At 43.2% G+C, this 16236-nt stretch overlaps 1 protein-coding gene across 9 annotated transcripts in view; it reads right to left on the bottom strand.

Moving 5' to 3' along the window:
• PCDH1 (protocadherin 1) overlaps positions 1-16236 on the bottom strand; it is a 154274-nt gene that overhangs the window by 124136 nt on the left and 13902 nt on the right. Inside the window, exon 1 of one of the 9 annotated variants that reach the window (XM_075602019.1) lies at positions 4155-4379. The exons of the other annotated variants lie outside the window; for them this stretch is intronic. Coding sequence (XP_075458134.1) covers positions 4155-4203 — 49 coding nt within the window. The 5' untranslated portion in view covers positions 4204-4379. Of the gene's footprint in view, positions 1-4154; positions 4380-16236 lie in introns of those variants that run through there. 9 annotated transcript variants of the gene reach the window in all.

Genomic DNA, 16236 nt, shown 5'->3' with positions numbered 1-16236 from the left:
CAGGACACCCTGCTGTGGAATGCAGGTGTCATTTCTCAATAAGGGAAACGCTTCCTCTAACTCACCACACCGTCAAGGTAAGCTCTCCACGGGACAAATTTAGCTCTGCTGTTAGTCACATACACCCTGGTGGTTCTGTCCCCATTGTGACAATATGAAAAGCCACACCTGTGAGATTAGGAGGCTGTCCGTTTGCCTAATAGCTGCCATGTGGAGCTTAATAAGAAACCATTCCAGAGACGTTAACAGCATTCAAATAACATACGGTTTGGTAGTGTTGACATATGAAGTAATTCTCCTCTGCCGTATGAAGAAAGGATATGCGGTACTTGAATTCCCAGCTACACTTCTATTTTTAAGTTTCATCTACCTCCCCGCAATAAATATAGAAAAAAGGTGTGGAGCTATAGAAAAAAAAAACCACACGTAGATACATCGATCACATTGTCTGGGTATTTATAGAGTGTGTGAAGTTTGCTCCAAGAGACTCATTAAAAAAGTGCATTTACTTCTAAAAACCATGCCCAAAAAAAATACTACAACCTTTTCCCCCCTATAATGACTTCTAGCATTAAAATCGTAGATCTGGAAGTACAAAACCAAATTATTTGCCAGAATAATAATTAATTATAGTTTGCTCTTGTATAGCGCTGCTAGTTTTACGTAGCGCTTTACAGAGACATTTTGCAGACACAGTCCCTGCCCCGTGGAGCTTATCTCTATTCAGTAGGTAGAATAGGTTTATATTCAGCAGGAGGTGGAGTATGTTTATATTGAGCAGTACCACTACTTTTTAAGGCACTGCAGCCATTCCCTGTGAAAAAAAACCACAACCTGGACTGCAGGGCAGATCGCTAGAATACATGCAGTGATACAACCACCACTTAAGTCTTTAGGACCGTCAATGGTCCACATTTGGAGAACTACCATAGGAACAGTTGCCGATTCTGATACTTCCTCGTGGTGGATTTGAGTGTGTGTGTTCACAAAATCCAATGCAAAACAAAAAGAAAAATTACTAACATGTGGCGGTTTAAGGGAGAGAAGGAATTCATGGAGTTGCCCATATTTAAAGCAGAAAAAGCTGCATTGCATTTTAAATGGCATTTTTTTTTCTCCAATTACAGGATTGAAGCAGGGGGTCTCCGGAGCCGGACTGCGTTCATTTCAGCTCCAGCGACCCCCTGATTTCAGAGATACATACCTCCGTACCGGTGCCGGGTATCCAAGCAGGCAGGGAACGGTGTGCCTAGCAACAGTGGCTTTCTAATGTCCCGCCGACCAATAGGAAGCCGTGAGGTCATCCTATTGGCCAGCATGACTGACATTTAAACCTCACAGGGATACCTGCATCGTTACAGAGGCATGTCTCTGGAAACAGGGGGTCCCCGGAGCGGAAATTAAAAGTTCAACTCCAGAGACCCCCCCGTTTCAATATCGTAATTTAAAAAAAAGGGTTTATTTGGGGGGGGGGGGGGGTTTACGCAACACAGATCTGTTCTGCTGCCCTAATGTAACCAACAGTAAATGTGAGGATATAGAGATATATAGAATATAGTAGTAAATCATTTTGCTTAACAAGAAAACCTTGGTACAATCCATTTTGCCTTTTGTACGGATTTTTACTGTCCCCTAAAAATAGCCACTTTTGTGAACTAGACCTTGTATAATTCTGCAGCACTTGTGCCTCGGGTATAAGAAGACCCTTTACACTTAATGCATCGTATGTTGCAGAACTCATTGTGCTGTTCGGGATTAGGCTTTTGCAACTTAACGTGAAAGAACAAAACTATTTAATTTAAAAAAAATGGCAGATAAACGGCTGAAAAACCGAGTGGCTCGTCCTTTTATTGCAACGTGGTGATGTGTGACTGACAAGTTTACAATCCAAGGAATTCTGGACCTCTAGGAACTAAAAATTACAATATCCGCAAAAACAGGACACGGGAAAAATGTAATAAAAAAAATAATTTCAAAAAATTCAGGTTTGTATACAGTAGCTTTAAGCACAAGTTGCGTCACTTGACATCTTAAATGCTTGTGACTAGGGAATCTGTTCAAATGGGCATCTGAAATGTATTTAGATCAGTGTTTTTCAACTGGGGTGCCTTGGGTTCACCGGGCGTCCATAAAGGTTTCCCTGCAAATCTCTTGTGATTTGAAAATTGTACCAAATACAGAAGAATTTACAATGCATCTGATCTCAGACTCTCCATTAGAGAAAGTGGGGTTCCTTAGCGCAGTGTGCGTAGCACATTGCAGTTGGAGGTCCCGTACTCTCCCCTCAATGCCGGGGGACCGCGCGAGGCCTCTAACACTTACCTTCATGCGTCGTCATGGTAACCCGGCGTGAAAAGACACCGCGGGGTCACGTGACGTCACATTTAAACCACTTATTTAGATGGCAGAAGCAGTAGGCCTATAACTCACTGAAACTATTTTGTATTCAAACGGTACACTAAACCTCCATTGAAAACTATTGTCTATCAGACAAACTTTCATTAACGCTTTAAAAGAATTTGAGAGACAAGCTGGCTTACCTACTATAAGTATACACTATATGTTCTTGTATGAAGGGTGTGTGTGCGCACGAAAACACACACACACACACACACACACACACACACACACACACACACACGTGTAGGTAGGGGGGGGAGGAAGGGAAAGAAAAAAGAGAAAAAGAGAGAGAATGTGTGCGAGTGTGCGAGAGAATGTGTGCGAGTGAATGTGTGCGAGTGAATGTGTGCGAGTGTGCGAGAGAATGTGTGCGAGTGAATGTGTGCGAGTGAATTTGTGCGAGTGTGCGAGTGAATGTGTGCGAGTGTGCGAGAGAATGTGTGCGAGTGTGCGAGAGAATGTGTGCGAGTGTGCGAGAGAATGTGTGTATGAGTGTGCGAGAGAATGTGTGCGAGAGAATGTGTGCGAGTGCGCGAGAGAATATGTGCGAGTGCGCGAGAGAATATGTGCGAGTGCGCGCGAGAATGTGTGCGCGCGTGCGAGAATGTGTGCAAGTGCGAGAGTGAGAATGTGTGAGAATGTGTGCAAGTGCGAGAGTGAGAATGTGTGCGAATGTGTGTGCGAATGTGAGAATGTGTGCGAGTGTGAGAATGTGTGTGCGAGTGAATGAGAATGTGAGAGAAGGTGAGTGAGAGAAGGTGAGTGAGAGAAGGTGAGTGAGAGAAGGTGTAAATGTGTGCGTGCATGTGCACGCGATATATACACACACGTATGTGTGCGCGTGCGTGTGTGTGCGCATATACATGTGTATAATATGCTAGTTTCTACCTTTAGAACAGCAATCGTCACATATGCTGCAAACAGTATAAACGTTCAACCTGTATTTCACAAATGAGCTATGGGTGTCACCTGCAGGTTTGAAAGAACCAAACAGCAACCACTGATAACTCAGACTAGTTACAGTGAAGCCATCTTAGATCTGTTTTCCCTTAGCATATTGGCCGCAGAAACAAAAGCAGTTGGTATTAAAGAGGTTAGATCGTTCATCAAACTAAATGTTATCCCACAAGCTCCGTAGGGCCCATCCGAGACCCAGTCTGCAGTAAATGTATGACCCTTGCTCCACCTGCAAAAATCAGTAGCTGAAAGGAAGAGACTCAAGTTACAAGGAAAGTAGGTTACACAGCTAAGAGGGAGAACGGCCAGGGCTCGGAGAAACCTTCACTGCGTAAATATCCGTGTAACTGGAAACGGGAGCACACAGGTAAAGTTAATGCTCGTCCCAGAGTGTGCCAGTGAAAGAGCGGTATTTTACAGGCAACAGACTAGACGTGCAGGTCCCTTCATTGCCGGAGGGGACTGCAACTTACTGCTCTGCCGAGAGCCAAGCTAACAGTGACTGAGACGCAGAGGAACTGCAAGTGAAACGGCAGACAAAAGACACGAGAAAAAGGAGCCGTCAGAGCCAGAGAGGTGGAGAGAGAGGCGACCCGGACAAGCCAATTAAAGAGGGGGACACAAAATACACATCAATGCACAGACTTTCTCCAAAGGAGACAGCTTGCCTGCTCGAGTAGGTACAACTCCCTCTAGAAGACCGGATCAGCAGAGTTGGCGGGTGGCCTGAAACAGGTGCACGCAGAGGAATTTCAGGATAGTCCACCCCTACAGCTCCCACCGCTCTCCCCTTTTACCTGTTGCCTCCAGGGAAGGGAGGGGCAGCCACCTATGTGTTTCCTCCATTTAGTGGACTTGCCCAATGTTTCCGGAGACCACCAGGAGTGTCGCATGAAAGGAGCCAGAACCTGTAAGAACTCCGAGACACGGAACGAACGGGTTGTTCCTGAAGGGTTTCTCGTCAGTCCCCTCCCTCTGGGGTTTCGTTTTGTTGCTCTCCTGCCAAATGTCATTTGCTTTGAAGTGTGCAGGGTGAATTAGAAGTTCTCTCTCTCCCCCGCCCCCCACTATGGGAACAGACTCTCACAGCTAACCCCACCAGGGCCGAGGCGGCTAGCAATAAAGGTCCCATGAACCCACTGGCTGCACTTATAGTGCAGGCGACAGCGCGTCAAAACACATGCATTGCCACCGTTGCTTATAGTAAGCGCGATGCGACGGCTTGGTCGCCATCGCTGGAAGTCATATCAATTTGATATTTTCAGCGACCGCAGCCTGACGTCGCGGGCGCCGGCACTGTAACCTTGTGTTACAAGTTAAGTTGTGACAGCAGTGCAAGTTGGATAACACGTGCCCAATTAATTCAACTTTTTATTTAAAAGTGACCTACCTACGTACACAATGTGTGTAAACTGGGTATCCACTTACTTGACTTCTCATGGGATAGAAAGAACTACTTTTTTCATTTAAAAATCTGAATACCTATTTCTTATTATTTAAACGTACGCGTCCACTTTCTACTTCAACAAATATAGATTTTTAGGGCGTGTCATGCCCCCTTCGCTTTCTAAGCATTATATAAAACTTATGGTCAAAATAGCTTTTCCTCAATATAAAAATAAGTTACATCTGCATATTTAGTTTTTAACTAGACATACATATTAACATGAAACAAAAATAAAGGACAGTGCTAATGTGATAAGGTTAATGCTGCGCATAATACCACAGAATTAAGTGTTAGCAAATATCAATGTTACATATTAATATGTGCAGTGATTTTAAATGATAATTGTTAGGCAATGTACATCAATGCAATAAAAATGGCCCAATTCATCTATCAATACTAGGTGCGCCCACTACAGGAGTGTCCTCAAATGTCAGCGACACAGAAGTGATGAGTGAGGAGTTGTGTGAGAGATAAATATATAACATTCAATTTTTCCCCCTCCCCAAAAAGTTTCTCAAAAGACTACCCCCTCCTTGGGCTCATCCTCCCTGTTTGTTGGGTCCCGCATTAGTGTGTCTACTAACATGAATGAAACCGTCCTCGAATAGCACATTTTTCTATCCCCGGCATGGTAAATAAATCAGTATGAGGAGGAGGGGGGGGGGGGGGGGAGCAATGTGTTGCCTGCCTCTTTGGCAGTGAAGAAGTTAAAATGGATCAAAAGCATTGGCCATAATCAGATCGCCTCCTCGCAAATCATTTGAGAAAGCATCAAGATACTAAAAACCGAACAGAAATATGCATGGTAAAATGACTAGGAATTGCATTATTAAAAATACACGAGCAGCATATTGAGTATAGAATAGAACTTGCACCCTGCAGAGCTCACACTTTAAAAGATCCAGTTGCCAAGTGTTTGGATCTGTGAAAGCTTACAAGTATAATGAAAAGAGTATCAGACGTCACTCCAAGTACTCATGTCCATGCCTCAATTAGGGGGGTAACGGGCTACTTTTCACATGTTAATCCGGTTTGGTTTTTCTATTCATAAAACGTTGAGGGATTAAAATTTGGGAAGGTCACGTGAAGCAGAGTTTAGCATGTGATTGTATAAGTGAATGCAGCCTTAAGTGCTTTGGGAGGAGGGGTTATGGAGTATTTGAAAGGAAACAAAGCCAGGAAGTACACACAATCACAAAATCAAGTAGGTTCAGGATTCTTAATGGCCCTATTGTTTGCACACAAGCATGGTTTGTTTGTTTTAATACAGCACTTCCCCACCCCCCCCCCCTTACCTCCCCCCAGAACCTCAAATACTGCTCTCCTAAATATCAGCAGCCCTCCTCCCCCCAAATCGCTTTTAAAAAAAGGGAGAGGTCCAGCATCCCTACCTTGGCTGCAGTTCAGCAAAAAAAAGGGCCTTTCATGCCTTGACCACTGGAGTGAGTGTGCAAGGGGCGAGTTGAATTAAGAAGATTCCCCCAGAGTCACATAACATAATGGGAACCCAACTGCGAACATTGCTTAATAAGAAACCGCAGTCCTCTCTATAACCCCTAGTTGAATTTATATGTGGGTGTGGACACAGCTGTAGCCTGTTTAACTGCTATGTCCCCAGCATTGGAGTTCCAATAAAAGTGATTGGAACCTGTGAAACCTCCCCCACACTGTTTAACAGGTTCTTAACCCCTACACTGCCAGAGCGGTGTGCAAACGATGGAGCACAGTTCCATATTCTGAGACATCTCAACTATGTACTAGTGAGGGGGTCCGGTCAGCATATGAAGTGGGTGAAACAAGCACAAATACCAGTGACGACCCTCCTGGTGCCTCAGGTCACTAAAATGTAATTATGTGTACTACAGGGCAGGGGGTTAATTGTGTCTGTGAAGCTGAATATACAGCAAACATATTATTCTATCACTGCCAGCCAAATAGCAAGTAGCCCTGTGAAAAAATAAACCTGGCTTGAACAGGAAAGATAAATAAAGTTAATTATCTAACTGACACTCTGTGCCCGCCACTTTTTTCTGGGGGTTAATATTTACATATGTTCACGGTCTTGCCAAAATAAACAAATGAAATAATTGAAAATTGTGTCTATAGGTAGTTTCCATTACGGTCTTTTCTTCATTATAAAAAATAAAATAAAAAGGGGGGTGGGGGGTGTCAGGTAAAGATAATAAAAATATTAAAATATTTCAAAAGCATTCTGATCAAACTTTTATAAATCATGCTTTACAAAACCTAAAAAATAAAATAAATAAGGGCCTTCCTTCCTTCCTTTATTGCCATTAAACCATCATTCCACTTTGGTCTCAAGTATCGTTACACTTTTAAAAGTCTTGGTGGAGTTTTTACACCAGAACAAAGTTCTGGAAGATTTCACACAAAAAAGTATATGGTACTTAAAAAATAAATAAATGAATACATTTTTAGTGACATTATTTGTACTGTATCATTAAAGCAGCCGTTTGTGCATGTACCCAAGTAAATCCAGAACAAGAGTGAAGTTGGATGAAGGGAAGCATGCCGCGTCTGGGCTCTGCACGACAATCCTGGGGGCCTTTATTCTGTGCCAACGGTGTGCGTTAGGTAAAGTAAAGCGCAATTCATTTCCTGCTGCACGAAAATACGCCGACGTGAGGAGTGCCCACTTTGAGAAACTCACAGCTCCTATCCTGAACTATAATCATAAAGAAGAGAACCAAAAAAATAGCGATCCTCCTAGGAGACGAAAGCACAGCAGAACTGGCTACACACTACATCAGCACCTGTCACAGGCTGAGAGACGCTCACTAAACCCAACATCCGTGTGTAACTGTTACCCATTTACTGTGTAACTATTATACCCTACCTCCCGTTACTCATGCTTTGACAATACTGAAATGTTTTGCTCCCGTGACAATAAAGCCTATTTGATTTGATATTCTCAAACTACGACTGCAAGACCAATATGTAAATAAGTCGTTTTTACTAGAAGGGCTCACTGCCACAATGTGGCAAGGAGCGTGCGTATGTAACTAATGCATTTATTCAATTGTCCAACAAGTGATGTCATTTGGGAAATAAGGCTGCGTCCATACAGGGGCAGACCGGACGGACGCGTCCACACGCCGAGCGATCAGGCGGCCTAAAGGCAGTGATTGCGTCTATACCGTGTGCGATAGGGCGAGCCAGCTCCGTGACGTCACTGGCCCGCCCATAGACACGACGCGTGTACTAAGGCAGGGAAAGCACCCGCTTTCCCTCAGCCTCCGCGCGGCTGCAGTGTCTATGGACACACAAACCCCCAGGGCATTGTCGGAATCACAGAACCAAAAAAAATGGAAGCTACGGTCACAGCAGGTCAAGAGACCATTCTGCACATATTACTTTATAATACAGATGTTGGCAGAAGCCGTGTGGTTCAGGCAATGGTCACAAACTAGCAAATGTTTGACATCTAGCTCAGGACTCCTGCTGCTATGTGAATTTCCGTGAACCTCAGGTGCTTAAAATTATAGTGCGAGTTCGCTCAGGCTCGACTACCATAGTGTTTTTACAGCATCTGGTTTTGCCATCTAAAACGTATTACAATGGCACATTTTACTCTGTTTTAAAAATGTGCAATTTACTCTGTTTTAAAAATGTGCAAAGATTACACATATTACTACTACATTATAATTAGCCTTTTTCTCCTTCCAAGGCAGATTCAAGAAGCACCAAGTAAACCTGCGATCAACAGGTTTGCATAAGTGTTAAAAGAAAGTGAAGCCCCGAATCGGCAAAAACTGCATCAGTCTATACATCATATTGCTATGAGAAGTACAGACTCCAGATCCCTCCTGCCTCCGCATGTCACTGTATATGAACTGCTCTTCCTGGAGATGGAACGGCAACGCTCCACGGGTCTTCTGAGCGGTGAAGAGCTCGAGCTGATGGGGCATTTGATCAAGTGTTTTTGCACTTCAGCCAGTCATTTCTGCACGCCTGACTTGCTGATGCATCGCTCCCTCTCTGCAAACGGCGCCCATTTATTCTTCGCTGTGTGTGGTGTGAACATCCCATATTTACTACACAGTTGGGGGGAGTGTGGGGGGACAGAGAATAAGCTACGGGCAGGCTATATTTCTCATGGTTGCATCATTACCCCCATGGTCAACATGTGTGGTCATATGCAGAAACTAACTGGACCACTCGTTTGAGCACGACAGACTAGCTACCTCAAACATGTTTGGTATCTGTATTAGCAGCTTCGGACTGACAGGGCCAAAACTTCATCAAAAGTTGTAGTAAAAGTGCTAATCACCTTAAAATTGAATGGGAGCGTTCTATAAATTCCTTATTAAACTGATTTAATCTTAGACCAACTGTTTGAGATAGATACATAAGGAAGGGGGGAAAAAAGTTTTAAATACGTGTATTTTTTTATTTGTACTCCACAGAAGGAGATTTTTTTGGGAGCAGCACTAACACAAGAAAGAGAATCACAATGCAAAGAACATGTTTATGGGTTTTGCACAAGTGCATACAACCACAAAGGAATAACTGTACTGTAGTCAAGATAACATGCTTGTTGACCTTATCAGAAAAGAACAATGTTTCTTTTAAATAAAGTATCAGGTTACAATGGGTTTCAGCAGCCAGGGGGCTCTGGATCTGCCTCCAATGTACTACTACTGGCTCACATGCACCTGTCCCCGTTTCGTAGATTTATGTATGAGAGACGGCATTTGAAACGAAAAAAAAAAAACAAACATTCAGATGAATGCAAAGAATGTTGTAGACTGGTTTGCTCCAAAAGTAGCAACTGCCAGCAAGATAATGTCCTTGGCGATCCGAGAAGGTACAGACATTCTGCATATATAGATACTTGCAGTTTAGTGCTGGGGATTAAGTGTTTTAACCGGCCAAAAAAAAAAAACTGTACGTATTATTTTAGGCTCCAGAACAATACAAACTGCAGAGCATTGCATCACAAATATAAGTGCCTCTGGCTGAAAAGGGCTTATCCAGGTATCTCAGAATAAAGATTTATGAAATCTGAAACATGTGCACAACTTGTATGGTTTCTGTTGATCTTACTGCACGTCTTCCCCACTGTATCGGCTAGCACTTACAGCTCAGGGTGCAATATAGTAACACAAAGGTCAATTCTGCCTAATAACCAATACAGCAGAACTCCCCCCCCCCCCCCCCCCCCCTGGTTTACAACCCTCTAATGCTTAAGAAAGTTCAAGAAATACATGCAGGCTGATTAAAGTCCATACTTGCTTAGTCTCCTATTGACAGTTTGCATTGTTTCCCTGTCTGAACGGCTTTTAAAGCAGCAGTCCAATCTGCCTTTTTTTTTTTTAAGGATTAGTTTCCCCCCCCCCCCTTTAATATGTGCATCAATACCACACACACACACACACACAATGATAATTAGCCAAGTTGCCGATTGATTGGCAAAGATTCAGCTTGGGGGTTCACTAAATGGCTGTCATCGCAGCAGAAGAGGACCAAAGATGCAAAGTTCTGTGGGGAAGATCATGTGACCAGGCAGTCACTAGATACAATTGGTGCACTGCTAAAGGGTTGGGCTCAAAGAGGTGGTCCAGAGCCTGTTTCAGAAGAGGAAGGGGATGTGACTTTGTAAATGGTTGCTAGGAAATCAAAATGCTGGTTACATTAGAATACATTAAAAATGTAATTCAGAGTTGTTGTTTTTAAACAAAATGCTATTAAAAATGTATTTTCTCATAGTTCAGAAATGATGTTAAAAAAACACACGTAGGATATTGCTTGGTCTGCAGCTTAAACACCCTCACTATAGCATCTACACAAAATCAGTTACTAGAATCCCATCACCTTAATAGTCTTTGGAGAGGTCAAGTACCCAAGGAGGAGATTTGTAGTCAAGGCCTCTCCGAGACCATGGTTCCAGCTCCGGCACATGGTAAAACACTGCACTATATCTGAAGCCTCAGGTATGAGAAGAGGAAGAATTTATTAGACTTGTGGTTTATTATGTACAACAATTCGTTGACAGATTTAGCTACCCTATAATTGTTTTTATATCACTAAGTTTGTAGGTTCTGTTGGCAAAGAGCTATGGGAACATAAAAACAGATAACATGGCTGAAATTCAGCTATTTTTTTTGTATTTATATGTAATCCCATAAGAAGCCTTAAAGGCAATGATAAAAAGGAACAACACCATGAGACCAGGATATGCAGAAAATGGTAACAGAACCCACATAGGATCCGTTCCTCCCTACAGCAAAGTGACAGACATGCCTAGAAGACACCCTTATTTGGCCCATTTGGTATGTGCCCCCATTGGGGTTTTTTGCCCCCCCCCCCCCATCCCAGCTATGTAAGGTTATATTCATTGCAAGTTATGGTAACTTTTAAAAGCCTTTTCATTTAAGTTCCCTAAACCTCACAGATCTTTTGTTCAAATGTACATTTCGGTCCCTTAAAAAGCATCACAAACTACAATTAATCTACACTTCTCTAGGGCCAATACAGCTACTAGAACGTTACACTATGTAGTTTCTTAGAGGAACAGTAATTTCTGATGACAGCCACTGCAACACCGCATCTGTCCGACAGCGTTGACCTTCGGATATGCCTTCAACACTTTTGAACCGCAATAGATTTACACAGAGCTGACCAGGTAGACATTGAGAGCTGGCATCCGATCGTGCCTATATTAACTCCATTACAGTTTAATAAATAACCCCCTCACTCAAACCTCAGCATCTCCTGCCCGTTGCTAATCTCAGAAAGAAAAAAAAAAAAAACGGGACAAATGTCCACATTTGGGACATTTTGCGGTCCTCATCACCTTCAGTTACGAGAGTCTACGGAAATGTGGGACTGTCGCATTAAATTTGGCACGATTGGAAACCCTAAAACCTACATGACCAACCAGGTCTGTGTCAGCAATGGGACAGGCTGTAGAGAAGAAGAAAAAAAAAAAAAAAAAGTAATCAATGAGTCCAGCTCTTCTACTGCAAAGTAACAGAAAAACCTATACCGGCCAGTGTGTCGATACGATGCAAAGTGACGGGCATAAAAAAATAAACACATAGCATTGTGTTTGTCGCTCCCACTGCAACCTAAACAGAAGACACCTAAGGCCCATTGATTGTGTTCCACCTACAGCAGTGACAAAGAATAAGAAAATAAATCCACCCCCCCAACCGAGTGTCGCTCTCATTGCAAAGTGATCAAGAGGGGACCCAGTATCTCCCACTGATCCGGTTGGTGGCATCAAAATAGGAAGCATATGCCAGATCTTTGCCAGCCCACCTCCATCATTCCACTCGCACTCGAAAATCACATTTTAATGTGTGAAAATATGCTTTGTTTCAGAACTAGATTTTTAAATCCAATCTCCAAAGCAGAGTGTCAAACAGCTCAAAGCAAAACCCATCTAATGTAGAACGCGTGTCACTTTTAGGGGCTGGTCGTAACTCATATCTACCGGGGAGGGAGGGGGGGGCTTGGGGTTGGTAAGCAAGTTGCAGCAATCAATTGCAGCTATCAGTGTTAGATTATGGAGAGACAATGATAATATCGTCTGAACACCACTTAGGGAGAAATACTGAGCAGAGTATGGCCAGGACGAAAGAAAGGAAGGTCAAACAGTAAAAAGAAATGATTTTTTGGGGGAATGTGTGTGACTGCAGGTTGAAGGCTTTAAAGCTGCCGACCAAGCAATATCCTACGTTTTTGTTTTTTTAATAAATCAGTAATCTATTATGAGAAAATACTGTACTTGTAACTTTTTTTTTTTTTTAAACTTTAACTCAAATTTTATTGAAATTTTCCACTATACAAGAGACAACTTTGCATTCATATGAAACACAGATGTTATACAGAAATACACACGTGTAAGAAAAATTGGGACCTAAATCAGGGGGTGGGGGAGTCTGTCCGTCTTCCTCATCTTTCTTCCTTTTCAACTTCTGATCAGAGTTTCTCTCCTCCATGGCCTGCACCTCTTCTCTACTTTGCGTCCTATCCTAGGCCTCTCCCATCTATTACCTGTCCCCTCTGAGTCAGCGGAGAATGTGTTTCGGAAACTAATCGCAACAGAATTGTAGTACCATCCACTCCTGGGATGTCAGTTTGTGCTAGCCACATAATCCAGACTTACAAAATATCTGAATCATTGACCAAACTCGATAATGTTTCCATCTGGCGTATGAACCAAATTCTATTTCGGATTGAAGAAATAGTAGTGATTTCTGTCTGTTTCCATAGTGCTGCGATCTCGCACCTCGTCGCTGGTGCGAAATGCGCCACTAATTTACTTTGCATTCTGGAAAGCCCCTTGACCGGCCTGTTCAGGAGGAACAGCTAGGGGTCCAATGGGATTGTGAGGCCTAAAATCCTCTGTAACCAATCTCTAATTTGCTCCCAGATCTGCCTCACCTCCACATTTCTTTGGACACAAATGGGGAGTAGCCTGGTATAAATGTAGATAATTTCAGCAGGGTGAGGTCCCACCTCATTAATACTTTCTACGTGTTCTCCCTTAACGTCATACAGATTGAGCTTCTGGCCGCAACCGTAAATATCTCAGTCCGTTCCTCTTCCTCTAGTTTCCCCCAGATCCTGTTCCAATTGTGACACATAGTTCAGGGTTAGCATACTAAAGGAAACTGAAGAAACCACCTCTCCGTATAGCGGAGATATGAGTCCCCTAGTTTCTGTTTACAATATAGTGTTTCAAAGTTTGTCAATTGGGGACAGGGTGAAAATGTATTATAAAATGCTCTAATCTGGAGGCATCTAAAGAATTCTGTATGTGGAAAGTTTTTCAGACTTAATTTGTTCAAACGTTTTGATGCTATTTCTACCCTCCAGTCATTGAGTCGAAAAAAAACCTTCTGTTTCCAAATTAGAAAGTCTCTATTGTCTACATTATAATACATTAAAATGGAATTCAGAGTAATGCCCTCTCTCTAGCAGTGCACCAATTGTATCTAGTGACTGCCTGGTCACATGATCGTCCCCACAGAACTTTGCATCTTTGATCCTCTTCTGCAGCACCGACAGTCATTTAATGAACCCCCGAGCCGAAACTTCGCCAAATCCATAACCTAGCCAATTACTTATTGTGTGGATTGTATTGACGCAGATCAAGTGGATTTTTGAACTGCTGCTTTAAACCAATAACTAATTGTTATCAGGTATTTAGTCAACAGCTTCAAATGATTAATCTTTACACAACTAGGTTGTTTAACATGACCTTAAACGCATGTTTTAGGCTGGTAGGGGTAAAAGGTCTAATCTATTGTCCCGGAAAACAAAAAGCATGAGTAACTGTCTGGGAATGAAGCAGGTGTGTCACCACTCACCTTCACCTGGACTGTGTCAACGTGACTATTCTTAACCGAAACATTGCGACCACCTAAATAGCCAACGGAAGGATGATTGTTAGGGCTCGTTCAGGCTGCCAGCTGAGGACTCGGAGGGAGGGCGGGAGGCAGGCAGTGCTGGGAGTTTGCTGGGCGACATGTGATTATCCCCCAGCAGACTTTTCAGCGTTGGGGAGGGGGCGGGGCTACAGACGGCAGGGTAAAGTATCCAAGCTGCAGTCATGAAAACATTCTGAAGAATGATTTCATTGGCTGCCTTGGTCCCTGTGACGCTGCTTCAGCTCCAAGAAACGAAATTTTCGTTTACTGAAGCTATCGTCAGCAGAAACTCCTGGCTTCGGAGGCAGGGCAGTAGCTACCCTGACAACAAGTATTCAAATTGAATACTTTGTTGCTCACGGCAGCACGCACGTCAGCACGCCCTGCCCCCGAAGCCAGCACCCTGAACGAGGCCTCAGGTATCTTTCTATTCAAAAGGTTCTGGGCTCCTGGCCCATGAGCCAACAACGCAGCTTGCAAGAGAAAACCACAGGGACCAGAGGAACACATCACATGAGAAACGGAGACGGGAATTTATCCGGATATGCAGCAGAGAAAGGGTTAAAAAGGCAAAGACTGAGGCCAACATGCAAACTCTGGGGCCACTGGTATATCCAGTTTTAGTTGGGCCTCCTTTTCCTCAACAACATTTTTGCAGATAAAGCAAACAACTGATCCTGACAGTTGAGAGGGTGAGATAATTGGAGTCTGCGGTGGGAGCCCAATCGTCTAAAGAGAGAAGAGTTACGGTCTTAATCCAATAATGCCTCTGTGTCAATTAATAGAACTGGTTGACTATATAGTCAGACACCATTAAACCAAAAAAAAAAAAGAACTTTTTATTTTAAGGTCCTGCAGAGCTAACAATTATAATCATTGCTTTGTTGTTCTTTTAACCAATCATAAATCCAATAGTAATCTATTATGGGATAAGCATCTTTATAAAACAAGGCAGCCAACGTTTGTTCTAATGAGTTGCATAACCCACTACATTGTATTGTAACTAAACTCCAGTTAAAGGGGTAGTCGCTCCTAGGACCAACGTGACCCCTAAGGCCGTGCGTATAGTGCTCGCGACGGGCGACCAAAAACAAATACATTGCCGCCGCGTGCGCTTATAGTAAGCGCGACGGAGCATCGCGGACTTTGGAAGCCGGGAATATTTGATTTTTCAAGGGCTGTCGCCTCGTGACAGCCCCTGAACAAATCAAATGCCCGGAAGGCCAAGCCGCTGCCGCAAAGCGAAATAGAACTTTCGCTAGCGGGGACGTCCCCTGTCCCGTCGCCGGCACTATACGCGCGGCCTAACTCATTCCAGCGACATGTTTAAAGTGTCTCATATGGATAATCACCTTTCCTCCCCCACAAATCGGACACCTATAAATATTTACATGCATTTCTTAAAGGTTAGACCTGGAAGGGGTTGATTTTCCCTTTTGTGCTCGTCACCCACCCCTTATGGCTTTCTGATAAGGATAGTGTGGGACAAGGGTAAAGAAAACACCTGTTTCCACAACCCTTTCCCCAGAGCCCCTAAGAAATGCAACTGGCCGACTATGTGGGATTGCACCTTTAAAGTTAAAGATGTATTACATTCACAGCATACTGTACAGGCCGAGACAGGCAGGTGGTGTACACTGCAGCCGAGCACAGCGAGGCCCTAAAAAAAAAAAAAAGGCACATTCTTCTTTAGGTGCCTTATTCATTTTAACTCCTTCACTGCCAAAAGACCGGCAAAAACACTACAAAAATCCATAGCAGCCAAGTGGCTAACACGAACATGTTTCCCGCTACTCGTAGACACCACTGTCTCCAACCAATGTCCTCAAACTCCTTCAAACACCTCCTAAATATAGCTGGTGCAAGGAAACATTATTATTGATTATTGCGGATAAAAAAAAAAATAAAAAAAATAAGTGGAAGCCGATGCAGATAAAAAAAAAAAAAAAACGTTTTAGGCAATATGATCTGCAAAGTTTTCATTGCTTTACTTTTGTTTTAGTAAAATAGTTGGTAGTGGATGTGTGGGAC

Source organism: Ascaphus truei, chromosome 5, assembly GCF_040206685.1.
Source record: "Ascaphus truei isolate aAscTru1 chromosome 5, aAscTru1.hap1, whole genome shotgun sequence".
Classification (NCBI taxonomy): domain Eukaryota; kingdom Metazoa; phylum Chordata; class Amphibia; order Anura; family Ascaphidae; genus Ascaphus; species Ascaphus truei.
This window is presented reverse-complemented; position numbering and strand designations above follow the sequence as displayed.